At 38.4% G+C, this 16,071-nt stretch overlaps 1 protein-coding gene across 2 annotated transcripts in view; it reads left to right on the top strand.

Moving 5' to 3' along the window:
- wwox (WW domain containing oxidoreductase) overlaps positions 1-16,071 on the top strand; it is a 150,191-nt gene that overhangs the window by 90,259 nt on the left and 43,861 nt on the right. The window contains exon 9 of one of the 2 annotated variants that reach the window (XM_041997413.1): positions 10,856-10,996. The exons of the other annotated variant lie outside the window; for it this stretch is intronic. Coding sequence (XP_041853347.1) covers positions 10,856-10,876 — 21 coding nt within the window. The 3' untranslated portion in view covers positions 10,877-10,996. Of the gene's footprint in view, positions 1-10,855; positions 10,997-16,071 lie in introns of those variants that run through there. 2 annotated transcript variants of the gene reach the window in all.

Here is a 16,071-nt window from a genome sequence, read left to right as displayed (position 1 = left end):
ATCTCCTCAACATTGCAGAATATCTTAGAAATATGGTTAAAATGTATTCAAACTTGCATGCAATTTCATGCAAGAGGTACAGAATGTGTGTGTGTTTCAGTGTGCTTTGCCCTGATTGTGATGTGGGATGAGAACAAGGAGGGGTCTGAGTCATGTCAAGTATCAGGAGTAATAAAACAGAGACATACATGGCATTTTTGGCTCCCTGAGGCTCAAAGTGACAGTACGCTATGACATAGCAGCATTATAATGTTAGTTTTAAGCCTTCACCTTCTTATTTACAGGAGTATTGAAAACACTTACAGGATTAGACACAAACGTCCCTTCAGGAATACCCCTCATTTGTCTGATCTTTGTATGTACACAGTTTCTCCCACAGTTGCAGACACTTTCCCTCTTCCTGTCTGCTTTTTCTTTTTTGGCTCATTCTTCTTTCTTGCCAGCAGTCCTGCATCAGTTTCCTGCACCCTGCATCCCTCCACATAAATCAGGCCACACAGTGTGGCTGCGTGTCCCCACTTTTAGGCCTACACTACCCCAATGCCCAATGCGTGGCCTCCACAGGGAGTGATGATTATAAGATAAGAAAGAAAACAAAGAGAAACAACTTGAACACCTTGCACTTCTTGAATAACTTAGCTGAGAGGCAAGGTTTTGTTAGAGTGAGACACAGATTTTTATCTTTGTGAAATCAATATTTAAAATGACTTTTTTATGGCGTTAATGTGCCATAATAAGGAGCTAAATATCTAATAAAGTTCTGTTTAAAATTTAAAACTAAATTCTGATAGTACAAGTACATCTAAAATTGAGTTCTAAGCTCAGTAGTTTGTTAAATGTATTTATTTAAATGTAAATTTTTAACAAACATTTTCATGGCCAGTTGTAACAAACAGGTGGGTCACTGTGAGCGAAGTGTACATCGGCTCTTTATGACAGTGTCTGTGTTTCTGGCTATAAGTTCAGCCTGTAAAAGTTTATCCCCTGTATGTACTTTAACATCCTTTAATATCAGCTCATAAACTAGCACCAAACAGGCCATGGAGGCTCTCCCTCAGATGATCGCCCTGCCAATTAAGGGTCTCTCATCTCCAACACTTGACTGCCTCAGCTGGGAGGAGCAGGAGGGGGAGACTGTGAGTTGGTAAACATGTGAATGCTTGACTGTAAGCGCTGGAAACAAGGACTTTTCCTCAGAAATAAAATAACTGCGCGTGTGTGTGTGTGTGTGTGTGAGTGTGTCTATCCTAGCGGAGTGTGGAATCTCAGCTGTGTCTGTCTCCTGCCTGGCTGTGACGCAGAGGGAGGATGTGATGGAAATCTCCCTCCTATTTAAATCCACCGCTGGCACATCAAAGCCTGCTGCTGCTGGAATAACAGAAATAATTAGACACAAACGTCTCATTTACATAAAAATGTTAATTAATCTTCTCTCTCATAGCCCAGTCAGGCTGAAATGGCCCTGTGTACTGTACAATATATCTGCTGTGTGATCTGCATGTGGAGACTAAAGTCTTTTTTTGTTGTTGTTAGAAATGAAGAGTTCACTCCTCTGCTTTTCCTCTGATTCTGACATTCCACTGACTAAACAGCTGTTTAGTCAGATGCATGTCAGATTAGTTGTTACAGGAAATGAGTATATCTGTGTTATAAAGATACAAGTTCTTACTGTCATTGTTTTGTTTTATCCCACTCGCTTAATTTGTTATCTACTTTATTTTTGCATTTATTTTATTTTTTTTCTTTTATGAACCTCTTTGTGGCTTGCTTGTTCTATAAAGCTGTTGTATGAAGATTTTTTTTTTTTTTAGCTATTACACTTTGTAAATCGGCTTTATTATGCAGCATTTCAAGACTCTGTTGTCACCCATGCAAGCCCAATTTTCATGGGAAGATTTAAATCAGTGTTTTTTGTATTTTTAGTCTGAGGCAATTGGGGTCCCAGCCCAGTTTCACAAGATGTGAAAATGTGTAAGAGGTGTTTTTCACACATCCAGAACTTTACACAAGTTTAAAAATCCTGAGATGCCAGTATATATGGAAAGTGTTTTTATCAGTCATGCGACAATACTGTAGTACTGATGCCTGAATATAATATAATAAACCTAACCATACATTTTTTTTTCTTGATAACCCAAATAATTTGTTTCAAACTTCCAACTAGTGGTCTGCGGATACCTTACATACAGAAACACAGTGGAAAGTAACAGGATTTAGTAGGAACTTATTCTTCCACCTGCTATGGTCAAATATGAAATAAGTAAACTTTGCAGCGTGCTGCTCACTCTGTCCAGTTCAGTCGGATCACAACGATGGTTGGATGCAAACGCGGTCATTTGTGGAGCAGTTTCAGTTCCACAGCAACAATGCATGTTATGATGTGTGTGGGAAGACAGGGAAATTTTGTAGCGACACCACAAACCCGATTAAACACCTGAGAATCACTCAGAACACAGAATATGATGAGGTTATGAGGAGGTGCTCTGAAGAGGAGGAATGTAGAGGGACAGGTGCTGCAAGGGTGAAACAGATGTCATTTAGTGTAGCAGGCAGGTACTATTCAGGCAAAGAGGGGGAAAATATGAAGCTGTTTGAGAGGTGTAGCACTGCTATGAAGCTATTATTTTATGTACTATACTTTTTTATTTGGTTTCCAAATACATAAAAATTTAGTACAAAATATTAGTTTTGAATCAATATCATCAATACCAGCCTGATTTTTATTGATATCAGCTCAGAGAGGAAATGAGTGGTATTGCACATTGCTACTCCAACCATTATGAGTCAGTAAAGTCTTCCTCCACTGCTCTTCCTCCTGATTAGTGAGCAAATCAAAAGTGTGTTGTCATTTAGAAGTTACAGGTTACCGACATCCTCGTGCTGCCAAAACATGAACTTAAACGTTATACTGTATCTCATAAGCTGCATGTCTGAGTAAACAAACTCATAACTGAGATCAGGCTGTGGATCAACTTAATTAGAGGAGCTATGCTTTTCCATTTCTTGTGGCCACTATTGTTTCCTGAATAAATTGTGTGCTGTTAGGTGGAAAAACTATTTTCAGATATTGGTTTCTCTAACAACAACTGGCAAAATACGATGAACGCAATCTTGATGTACTGGCAAAATGAATTATTGTTCCTCGTTGCTATAATGTTTGTACTTGACCCTGATAAGCTTAATCAGCATCATGCAAACTCGTTTGGGAGTTTTAAATGTATTTGAATCCAAGATAAAAATTAAATTTTGATTCCATTTTTTAATCAAAAACAAATGGTACTTATATTTAACACGCTAGTGTAAGATCTGCCTCAGTATGATCCGTCTTTTTAGCACTTAGTATTCCAGATTATGGTCTCTATCTGTAGAGGTGACCTCCTCCTCCTCCTTTCATCTCTGTCTGCTTAACCTGAGACAACACTCTCTGACTGGAGAGAACAGACACACCAAGTTGATCCTGATTATAACAAGCACTTAAATCTACTTCTGCACACCCCCTAACACCAGGGTTTTATTAGAACAAGCATTTACATCAGCCTCTACGCTGGCTCTAATAGATCTAAGACCTCTTACATCATTCAAGATACATGCACAAGTCTTCTTATGCCTGTCTTTACTCACCAGGTCAGGGTTTATAAGAGCTTTGTGTTTTGTTTGAAGAAGCACTTCAGTATAAAGACTGAATTTATACTAAAAAATAATGAGCTTCATGCCAAGGTGTGTAATGTTAGAAATAAAGAAATGAAATAAATGAGCTGATGCTTGTGAGCAATTCTATCTTTACTGCTTGTCGGTTTCTAATAGCAAGTTTTATAGTACTGCATTTTGTTATGTGAACAGCCCTCATTTGATCCTAAAACCGCAAATCTCTATATGGTCTTCTAGCAGCTCTATTGACTGGCTCTTTGCTCCTCCGGTCTGGTCCTGGCTGCTTCTTTCATTTATGCAGCCGGCGCACAGTGGCTCTGCTCCGGGGAGAGCCGCTGAAACAAGACTTCATCAATTCCAGATGAAACACCAACATTTCCTCCCATTACACCAAAGCACAGCTCCTGTTCAATCTCCGCGATCTCTCACCGCTTCGCTCTCGGTGTGTGTAATGAGGAATGGGAGCGTGTGTGTGTGTGTGCGTGTGCATTTGCGTGTTTTGTGTGTGTTTTTGTGTGTAATGAGGAATGGGAGCATGTGAGTCTGTGGCGGAGGCAGGGAAAGTTGGTGCTGAGGGGATTGGTCTGGGGAGCAGGTGTATTTGTTTGATGTCCTCCTGCAGAAAGAGGAGAGAGCTTTTCGGCAAAGATTTTCTCCCCTCAAACTCCATCCTTTGCTCCTTTTTTCACCTCCTACACTGCCAGTGCAATAAGAGAAAACTTCTTTTCTTTCTAGTTGTCTCTGAAGGCATTCATGAATTCAGTTAAGAATTACCCCAAGCTTCTCAATTTTCACTTGACATTGGCTTTACTGGCATCATGGTATGATACTCGCAAAGCATGTTGTAATGAAAGAAAACGTTTACCCTTTGAACACAGAAGAAAAACAGAATAACCTGGTGCCAACAAAGTTAATGTGTCAGTTTCTGCCAGTTCTTATAGTTTAAAGCGAGCTTGCTTTTTTTTTTTTTTTATCTGTACAGTACAGCAGTACATAGAACTGAATTCAACAGAGCTAGTCTCGCTGTCTCTTTTTCATCTCCTTAACTCTTCTAAAGTCATCACAGTCATGGCTGATGTACTGTTGAAACTGCCTTTGACATGTTTTCTTATTCCTCTGATCTGGAGCCAGTGAACCCTGCCATAAGAGCAAAGCAGACAGAGGAGCGAGCTCACCTCTCCCCCTGTGCATTACCCCACCTAATGGACTTACTATACAACTGAGTGCACTGCTCTGGAGCAAACAGAGTGAGACCTGCTGTCCTCACAAAGCCCGACTGTGGTGGAAAAAGGGGAAGCAACAAGCTTGGCTCAGTCTCAGGAAGAGGAGGATGTGATGGAGGACAGGAGAGGCCTGATACTGAGGCAGCTGCGGGAAGGGGAGAGTAGGGCTTCTTGTTTGTTTAATATCTTTATCTTAATCTCTGCCCCCGGGACACAAAGGCGAATTCATCCGGAAAACTGGATTATCTCACTTAGATGAGTCAAACACACATAGCCCTGCATTTTGTGTGAGTGTGTTTGTTGTACAAATGAGAGTGGGAGAGAGAAGAGGCAAACGTATGAGGGGTTTTCTTACTATGCTTGGTAGTTACCCATTTATTTTACATTTTAAATAATGAAAGAGTGTAATGATTAGTTAGTAAAATTTTGCAGTGAAAGTTCAGATATTTCCACAGAGCATCTTTAAAAGCGCATATGATTTGTAAGTAATAAAGTTTACTTACTTATGAGAAGAATTGTTGATCAGCTTCCCTGAATTGAGGTTTTAAAAGTTAGGAAAATCGCCTTGCTGGTATCATCAGGTAATGTTAATGTGGGCTTTAGAAGTTTTTGAGAGCCAACAGGTATTATGAACTAAAGTGTCTGAAGCAAATTGGTCTAATGATACAGCTTTGTGTTAGAGGAGACAAGCATTTATTCAAATTTGAGTGCCTAAACTCTATAGAAATACAGTCCTGCAAAACTTAAAGACTCAGTTCAGCCAGTTGAAATTTGAGCAGATTAAAGGTGGCACAGTCCACATCCAATTACCATGTACTTAAACTTTTCCTAAACTTACTGGACCTGATTCACCAAGCGTTCTTACAAATAAATGTGTCCTCAAGTCCTGCTTATGAACCTTTTACAAAAATCATGGCATTCATGAAAATCTTCTTGGACTTGCTCTATGAACAAATCCTGCGACCAGCCAGGTGTAGTCTTGCAAACATTTGAGTGCCAACGACAAAGTCAGCTTTAGTTTTTCCTGCTGTTTTGTTTATTAAAATCAAACAATGAAATTACAGTACTGATTAGGTCAGACCTTTGCAATAACTTGGGGGAATTTGAAGGGCATTTAGTTATTTCTAAATAAATTGTGAAATATTACAGATCATGTCACAATGTTACATTTTTTCGTTAGGGGAAAAAAATAAAAATACTTTATTTTTAACAGTTTCATTCAAGAACAAGTAGCTGTCGGGACAGGATTTAATTATATTGCTACATATTCTAGTTCCCTCAATTGCGAGGACATCACTCCATACATGTTCAAGTCACCTGTAACCAAGTGGCAACCTCAGGCAGTAAAATGTGAAGCCTATCCGGAAGTTCAAAAACATGGCAGTTCACCCCTCATCTGCTAGGGACTGGCTCCAAAACAGTCAATCCCCATAGACTGCCCTGTTAAAAAGACCAACTTCACAGCAGAAATAAGCATGTTTAAAGCCTGGAACAAAAATCCATTTTAGGATTAATAGGTCAAATGTACCTTCATGACAACTATGGGGGGTGAATTTTTTTCTAAATCATCCGTTTGGATGTTATTTAATCTTGAAATTCGGCATAATTAAGGGCGTGTCCTTTTAATTGACAGGTATCCAATATGCAGAGCAAGAAGGGAGAGTGCAGCACAACCACAGTTTTTAGCCTGCTAACAGTGTGCCTTAGTTTTTGCCAGCCTACCTTGGCTAGCCGGTTAGCTCACGTTAGATCCGAGCTGGCTCAGTTAGCTCTTAGCTACAGGTAGCTCGGAGTTTGATGAGTGTCAGTCATCCACTCCCATCTTCACAGTCCCTTCCTCAGCTCCACCTCTTTTTGGATTTTCCTGGAATGATGACAAGTGTGATGCTGCCAAGATGGTAATGGTAGGAACCGCCCAATGAGCTTCAATTCAGCTCTTCAGAAACCTACGGGTGACGTCACAGAGGCTCCGTCCATCTTTTATAAACAGTTTATGACTGTAACTCCCAGATCCACCTGCTGAATGTGGACTTTAATAATAAAATATATTACAGCTGTGTCTTTTTATTGTAATGATTAGTTTTATGAGTAAATCTAGCTTATGCCCTGGTCACCTGGTTGATACTGACCCACTCACCTGGATGTTTCATTTCATTAGATGCATCACTTACCAGGATGCCACAGCAGGTGGTAATTTGCTTTACAAACTGTACAGTAGGGTATGTAATGAAAATTTATCCTGCGGTGCAGCTTTTCCCACTGACACCAGGATGTGCATCTTACCATGTTTGTGTGACCAGACTTCAGGCTGCTGTGTAACTTAATTAATCACCTCTTTGTACATAAAACTGCTTTTATATGATGTGAATCTCACTGTGTGGTCATTATCACCTTAAAGATGAGAAAAATCAGATTTCAGTGCACATCTTTATAATCATTATTTGTCTCACCACTGTCTATCCATCTTTGCGCAGGGCCAGTCAGTCTTGACCTTTTATGGGCATTTTTTGGGTGGTTTCAATGAAAGCTAGGGCCAGCAGGCCCACACTTTTAACCTATGAGAGGTTGACATTCACCATCTAAAAGATGTGAACTGTTGTGCAGTCTACAAACACAATCCTGTGTCCGACAGAGCATTTTCATAAAAACAACTTCTTGACTTGAGAACAAATTTTAGAAGATTTCTAATAATATTGGCAAATGAGGCCCATTAAGTTTTTATTTCTTAAGGAAAATATAAATAAATGAAAAAAGCTGCTGCCAGGGAAAATGTATGCCATTTATTAAAAGCCAGTCAGTTTGTGATCAAATCCAGCAGGAGACCTGGAGACTTACTAGTTTCCCTACAGTGTTTTATAATTGAGATACTCTGCACTGCTTGAAAAGAAGCATAATGTTAAAATAATTTATTTTCCTGTAACAGTGTTAAACATATTAAAATATGAGTGAAAATGAGCAAATATTAGATTTCTTGTACAACTCTAGTAACGGATGTCTGGAAATCAGAGCAGCAAGTGTTTGATCACTTCAGTCACATCATGAGGTCTTTCTAGTAATTATTTAAAGACATAATGTGATAATAGTGGGACAAAGAAAATAATAGAAAACCGTAAGAGAAGATTGTTGTGATAGAGAAGATGTGCAATTCTTAAGAGAAGAAAACGGCTGATCCACATCTAAAACAGTAACTATGATGATCACTATAACTGATTGTATTAAATTGCTTCATTTTTGCAGCAATTTAATTAATCATAGAAATGAATAAAAATACTCCTGAATCACGCCTCTATTCTGTGGTGCTAAAAGATGGACGCTCAGAGGACAGTTCTATTAACATTCACATTCTTTATAGCAAGAACAGATTAATAACAAGCTTAATAACATCATTATAGTTTTGTTTTGTTTTATATTTAGGGTTAATTAATGGTTTTAGAAACATTTACCTCTGAAAGCTGTGGCTGTTGGCGTCTACCCATTAAACGTTGATATTAGGCCAAAAAAAAAAAAAAAAAAAAAAAAACTTATAAGACACTAAGTTACCTTTATTGGTGGAATTGGTGAATGTTTACTGGTGAATCTAAAGTTTACTCTCTGTGTTCTCTGATGATTTGCTGATGGGTTTGGCCCTTATGAAGGTTCATTCTTGTTGAACCCGTTGAAGCTGCCTCTCATTTTGGGCATTTAGAAAATCCAGCTCAGTAGCTGAAGGTGGTAACATGACGATCTGAACTCAAATGAATTTCTTTCTTGATCATCTTGATTGTAAAACTTCTGAAAGACTCCAATTACAATAAATGTGTGGGTTCATGGCTGCATATTATGCTGGGGGGCAGAGAGGTGTTAGACTTAGAGTTGTTTGGTATTTATATTTATGCAAGCTGACAAAATACACCTTTATGGTTCATGCAGAGCTGCTGCAAGTTGAACGTGACATCCCTATTTCACTTTTTTTCTTTTAGTAATAGAACATTATTTCTGTTTCTGACTTCAGCTAAATTAAAGCTTGAGAACAATGAGATTTAGCTTTAGCATTTCTATTTCATAAACACTAAATTGAATCTTCTGTCTTGAACATCTTTTGAAGGCATCGCTAGAAAATGTTTGTCGTTAACCACCAAGAAACACAGTTTTAATAACATGACACACCACAGATAAAGAGATTTGCATGTCATTTTGACACATATTAAGTTTATAATGTCATTTTTTTACATTTGGTATTTACTGTGGAGAAGTTTAAATATAAAGACTGTCGGCAGTGCTGGTCTGTCAGCTTTAGCTCAGCCTCAGTTTCCGTCCCTAGTGTTAGCCTCTCCAGATTGCAAATGAGTGCTTTTCATGTGAAATCTGACTTGTTAAATTTTTGGCCCCCCACATCTGAAATGGAAATGGTACACTTGCATTCGAAGCTTTATATAGATATATGCAGCCCCATGTGTGTTTAAACCATTCCCCTTGCTTTTACTCTAATTGGCCCTCTTTCTGTATTTGCCAGAATGCCACCCCCTTTCCTTGTCCTTTCTCTCTGCCCCCCTCCCCCCCTTCGCTCTTAACTTGACCCTAATTGATTGTAATGAGTACAAGCCCTTATACTCTTCTCTTCTCTCAGTATCTCATCTTCTGTCCCATTCCTATTTCATTTATTGTGTATGTGCAGCAGAGTGGGAGACATGAATCCCTCCTGTGTCCATGTGAGTATTGAGTAGCTGTAGAAACCAGTATTATTCAGGACATGAGTATGAAAGACTCAAGTTTAGTACGATTAACCTTGTGCCACTTACAGAAACCTCTTAAATGCATACTTTAAAGGATTAACTGTCATTATTTGGTTATTTTTCCACCAGTAAGTCTTGGTAGAATTAGTGACGGGTTATGCTCAAACACTTTGTTGCACCTCTTCTCAGTTTTTGAACAAATACTAATGAATGACCCTACATGATGTCACTGTGCTAATTCACAACTGCCATTTTTCTTTGCTTTGGAATGACAATATGATGAAACACCATGTCAAGGCCAACTATCAATCTGCACCTTCATAATCAGCACTAAAGGGATTGAGCGTGCTACTGTGTGGACACACATGCAACAAATGAGCACAGCACACACACATTCATGAACACGAGTATTAGCAAAGCAGAGTTATGGGGGTGTCCAGAGATGACAAAGTGCAGGATCACTTATAGGAGAAGGTCCTCACATTCTGTTAATACCGCACCATTTACATGCATGACATTGCACCCACATTTACCCACTGGTAAGATCAATAGCTTCACAGTACTGTATAATATGCATATAGCTCTGACATGACGTCTTTGGAGCTTTAAAGCCAGGAACCACTAAAACATAGGTCAAAATAATAGTCATCCTCGCCATCCGTGGCAGGAGGTTCCTCTCTTTTAATGTATGTAGATAGATGACATAAATGTAAATTGTTGGTTTGACTGATATTAAGGTGGCCTACGTTAAAGTCCAGTGATGAGCTGGGTTTTAAATGACAGGTCGATATGGCTGAGAGCTTTCAGCCCCAGTTGCAGCCCAACATCGATCCATTGATTTATGGATTAATAGGAACACTGATGATATCCCACAGAGAATGTGGTAATGTCAAAGAATCCAAACACACATGTGCACACAGCCCCAGACAGGCATGTTTAGGTGACCTCTAAGCTTGTAAGGTTAGCCCATCCGGTCAGGGGTGAGACGTTGGGGTATGAGACAGTCTGACATTGACTTGCCTGTCTGACATCTCATCCACATCATGTTATCGAGGGACAGCTGATGTGGAAAGTTGAAAGTAATTTCTGTATTCTTGTTATCTTTCTTAACATGTAAGAGAATATTTTAAAGTTTTATTCACATTTAATCATTTTAGAGTGCAATTATGAAAGATGCATTTAGTTTTGACTGCTTTTGATACTTGTTATGTCCTTCTTGGATTGCTATATAGTTGTATATGCTGAACACATATTGACTGCTTTTCCTTCAAGTTGCTGACCAGTACCTTCTGAAGGATGAGGAAGTTGGATCATCAAAAGCAGCAACCCATGACCCTGCTGCTTGATCAAAAAACTGATAGCCTGGAGGTGTGTTTTGGGTCATTATCCTGTTAATAAAAGGCTTAAACCAGATTGGTTAAATGTACCTTTATTTATAAATACCTGGCAGTATCATGGCTCCACATTCATGCTTCACTTTAAGAGCATACCATTTCTATCAGTTGACAATCTCCATAACTCACAAAGATGCTGCAGCTGGAACCAAACATCTCATCTTTTAATTCATCAAACCAAAAAACAAATTTTCCCTGATAAAATATTCATTCGCTGCCTTTCTGGGTCCGAGCAGTTCTCCTCTTCTCATAGATGTTCTCTCAGATGTGATTGCTTTGTAGCAGTTTGAGCCGCTTAATTCAACAGTTGTTGCAGAGATGCTATTTTCTGCTTGAATCATAAAATTAAAAAATAATATTTAGTTTTTATTTTATATGACTCTAAGGCTTCACAGTACAGTGAAGCTGTCCATTGCTTTTATCCTAACTTTGCATAGTTTTTTTCTTAATATACTCATTTTTGTAATTCACTAGGAGGAATTATATACATTTACATTTTCTTTAAAAACTTAACTTCATGTTTTACAGTAATGAGGAACATTATTTTTCAATATTTGAAACTGTTCTTGCCTTAAAAAGCTCTGAAATAGTCACTTGGGACAATTTACGAGGATGTAATTGTATGTTGTGGTATTCTTTATTTCTGATGGTTTGGGTCTACTACAGCTTAGAAAAAAGAAAAAGATAAAATCAATATATATTTAAATGTTTTATTATCTATTAACTTAAAATAAGATTTATAAAGTATTATAAGTGTTTATATAAGTTCAATATTTACTTTGAGAGCTCCATGCCAAGGTGACAACAGTATTTCATGTCTATAAACTTTAGTAGAAGTTATCTTGCATCTTTTTCTTTTTTTTTAAGTTTATACTGTGCACCTTAATAGTAGCATATTAGACTTTTTATTTACTTCTTGACATAAGTGCAATTTTTTCCCTCTTCTTTTTGTTGGCGATGGGCAGTTCTCACACGGTGTTGTGGGAGACGGCAGGCTGATGTCCCACACTCACCGCCCATCTTCACAGCAGCACACACTCGTCTGTGCTTGTATACAGGTTACAGCTCGATCCTGGTGAGAGGTGTGCCAGATCGATAAATCAGAATGAGACGAGTGCATGTGTACCCTCCCCTATTACAAACACACACACACTACCTCACACGTTGATACACAGGCACACACACCCACACACGCAGTCAGTCACCCACCCTTCCCCCTGTCTTCACCTGTCTGTTGAGGTAAACACATGCATTTAAATCAGTTGTAGGGTGCCGTGGTAACAAAGACAAATGATGTTGTATGTAATATTTTTCTATTAACATAAAGTAATATAAAGTGAAGGGCAGTGGTGTATGGAGGGAGTTAGGGGCTAATGTCCCGTATCAGATGTGGACAATGTCAGGGCTGCATACTGAGCAGTCTGTGTCCTTCTCTCCTGCTGTGTGTGTGTGTGTGTGTCCTGCTCATTCACAGGGCTTGGAGACACACCAAACTGCCAGTGCTTGTATCACTCCTTCTGGCTTATTAACCCCTCTGCCCTCACCCCTCTCTCTTCACTCTCTTTTCTGCCCTCTCAGATAAACTGAATGTGTATCCAAACATACCTGAGCCCCTCACCACTCACCTCTTGCTTTCCTGTTACGGGTAGCAGCTCATACCTAATGTTTGTCAAGGAGTGAGACATCAAGGTTTCCCTTCTCTCCACCTCTTCTGGATTTATTGTCTTGCAGAAAATAAAATGTCTATGATTTCCTTGTGTAACAAGTTGTAGAAATATGCTGAAAACGGTTTTCTTTCTTGTTTTTGTCAGAGCTGGGGTAGTGGAACAAACAATAATGAAGCCAAGAAAACTAAAGAAATGATTAACAAACAACAAGCGAAATTAAATTTCATGTTAACAATTTACATTATTCTTGATAATACTTTATTTTAAACAGTTTAATTAAAATAAGGTCTAAGTATGCATCTCAGACAGGATTTGACGTTTACAAACTTCCCCTTTTATATACTATTAACATCCAGGTATCTGTAGTCCTGGCACATCTTTACCTTTTCTCCCAGTATTGAGATATTTTTCTTCTCATTTCTAGGCCTCCTGAATTCCACAATCAACTTCTTTGTCTTTTTCATGTTCTCATGAGGTTTTTCTTCCAACACATTGTCATAAAACCTGAAGCGACGTGAGCCTGTCTCATTTGATGTTAAATAGTTGTTGCACCCACTTTCAACAATCCACTGACAAACACAGAAAACCTGAGAGGACAAGTTTTGTAAGGGCACAGAAAAAAACACTTCTTCAGGTAGACAGACTTAAACTGAAAAGCAAGACGTTACCCACACATACCCTCCTTACTCATGCAGCCATCTACTACTTAAAAACCCGTAGCCTTATATTTATATTCTAAAGGGGGGATAGTCCTGTTGTTTGTTTTTAGAATATTACATTTTTTGTGCTTTTGTTTATATTACATATGAGCAGTCAGTGTCTTGCATGCAGTACACAGCCTTCTGAATACTCATTTTGGAAAATGAAAAGATTTGCTGATGGGCAAGCTGAAGCTAAACACTACTCAGAACGGGTCACTGGAAAAGTCTTCCTGTTTAATAATTTAAAGCAACTGAAACTTTGCAGTGATGCCAGATGCTATATTATGAATATTTGCACTGTGTTTCTGTGCCCCTGAGCTTCTGATAGTTGACAGTGTTAACATGACATAACCACACAGAGTTGCAAAACGTTGTGCACTGCAGTAAAAAAACGAACAAACAAACAAAAAAGTATAAAAAACTGATGCAAATGTCCACTGCAGATATGAGTTCTTTTAGATGAAGGATCTCAAATTCTGGTGTTTGAGGGTTGCTTTCCTGCAGGCTCAAACACGTCAAATCAAACGGATCCAGCAGCTTGTTTTACACAATGACCCATTCATTTGAATCAGGTGTGTGGAAAGAAAGAAAGAACTAAAACCTGCAGGACAGCTGCCCTCCAGGACCAGAGTTTGAGATCACTGTTTTTCATGATGAGCCATTTGCCCCTTCGGTGGCCTCATTCAGAGTAGAGTTTAGCTTGAGCTCGTCCATCAGGATAAGGTCTGATTCTCCAACCTGAGAGTGCCATGAATGCAGGTCTCTCACTGGCTACTCATAAGCATTTCATATAAATCCACTTAAACAACAGAGAACAAATAAAAAAATAAAATAAAATAATTTCTCGTGTGCATCACAGGATTAACCCCTTAATGCCTGGTGTTGCAAATTTGCATCAAACCACTTCTGGCCATTACTTTATATCTCCATTTTTTGTTTTATTTAACTTTTTGCTTTTATAACTTGTATTTATGTATTTAGTTCTATAATATTTATTTATTTAAAATTTTTTATTATTATAAAATCAAATTGTACCTGTGTTCTGTTCCAGTCTTTTTCTTTTTTATTGTTATTTCCTAATTTTTTCCTTGTATTTATTTATTTTCAAATAATATAAGGCATTAAGGGGTTAAGTTCTGTTTATTGTTTTATGTTTCGTAAAGGTTTTTAGACAAAATACCAAAGTGTGAATTTTGTCATGTGAGATTTTTCTAAAAAATATTCAGAAATCAGTGTTTAAATCCTTTTGCTCACTGGGATGCAGTAATAATATAAAGCACTAAATTTATAAAGCACTTTACATTTGTGAAAGAAATCTCAAAGTGCTACATAATAAAAGAAAAATAAAAACTTGTAATGATTGGGTAAGTATAACTAAAGAATAGAATTTTTTAGCTTTGTTTTAAACAGTCACCATCTCACATTTTTCCAAGGAGATCCTCCCATGAGAATGGCATTTATATCCTGATATTGCGCTGAAGAGGAGGGGTTGTATGTGAGATGAAGGATTCCACTTCTGCATTTTACCACGTGAACCATGATGAATGCAGCTCACATTCAGAGTGACAGACTGACAGCCACAACACTGACAACCGATCTAATATTCATCTCTACATGCCGGTACACACAGCCACAGCATTACTCCAGCACTAGTTGTTGGTGACTTTACCTTACTTTGTCAACCTTATGTTTGAAGGTGTGTGACTTTATTCATGGTTTGTGCTTCAGCGTGTGTGTTCCACAGTCGTTATCCTTCTCATGCTGTGGGATAGAGAGGCATTGAGAGCTGGTGTAGTTGAGCCTGGTTGGTGTATGGATTGAATCCACTGTAATCTACTGTAAGACAGCACTATCTCTGTGAGACCCACAGAATGCCGACTCAGCCCTTATTTTCACGCACACAAACACGCACTCATCCACATGTTCCCCTAATGTAGGGGGATTTAAGAGGAAGTGAGTGAATAGTTTCAGGTCACCAGCTAGATTCCAATATCAGGATGCTGTGTCAGCAGGAAGAACAGGGAGGATTTGATCAAAGCAGCACTGACTTTCCTTAACTTAACAAAGTGTCCTATTACATGTTCAGAAACAAAAGCATGCGGTATAATCCTTTTCTATCACTTTATCCATCTTTTGAGACATCATCATGAACACAGTGCAGACGGCAGTGTAGTGTAAATATTAATCTGATCTCCACTCAACAGTTGGAGTGCGAGTGTTTGCCGCATCAAAAGTAGAGTGATATCTGTTTTAGGGTTTTCCTTGCCTTTGTTGAGAAGCAGTGTCTGGATCAAACATGAATATTCAGACTGAGGAGATGTTGGCACAGGGAAGGAAAAATGTCTAGAGGGCTCATTCTTTATCGTTCTCTTTTTGTATCACAGACTCTGCTTCTCTTCTCACATCTAATACTTCAAGGACGGCAGTTAATTTAAGATCTATTATAAATGATTAATTCAATATTTATGAATATTTTAAAATCCCTATTAAATTACTTTGTATCTGTTTAGCATTACATCTTTCCGGATTTTTTTTTTTATGTATATTCTTTCAAAGAGACAAAACTGTTGCTATTACTATACTCTTTCATCCTCTGAGATGCCTCATGCGAGATGTGTTTTTCCTTTGATGTTTTGTGATTAAACCAATGTTATTTCTGCCATCAACCCGCAGCAGAAAGAGAGTTTGTGTGTGTGCGAGTGTGTGCATGCATAAGGATACCTCTG

Source organism: Melanotaenia boesemani, chromosome 10, assembly GCF_017639745.1.
Source record: "Melanotaenia boesemani isolate fMelBoe1 chromosome 10, fMelBoe1.pri, whole genome shotgun sequence".
NCBI lineage: Eukaryota > Metazoa > Chordata > Actinopteri > Atheriniformes > Melanotaeniidae > Melanotaenia > Melanotaenia boesemani.
The sequence above is the reverse complement of the archived record's forward strand: the minus strand, read 5'-3'. Positions and strand labels throughout refer to the sequence as shown.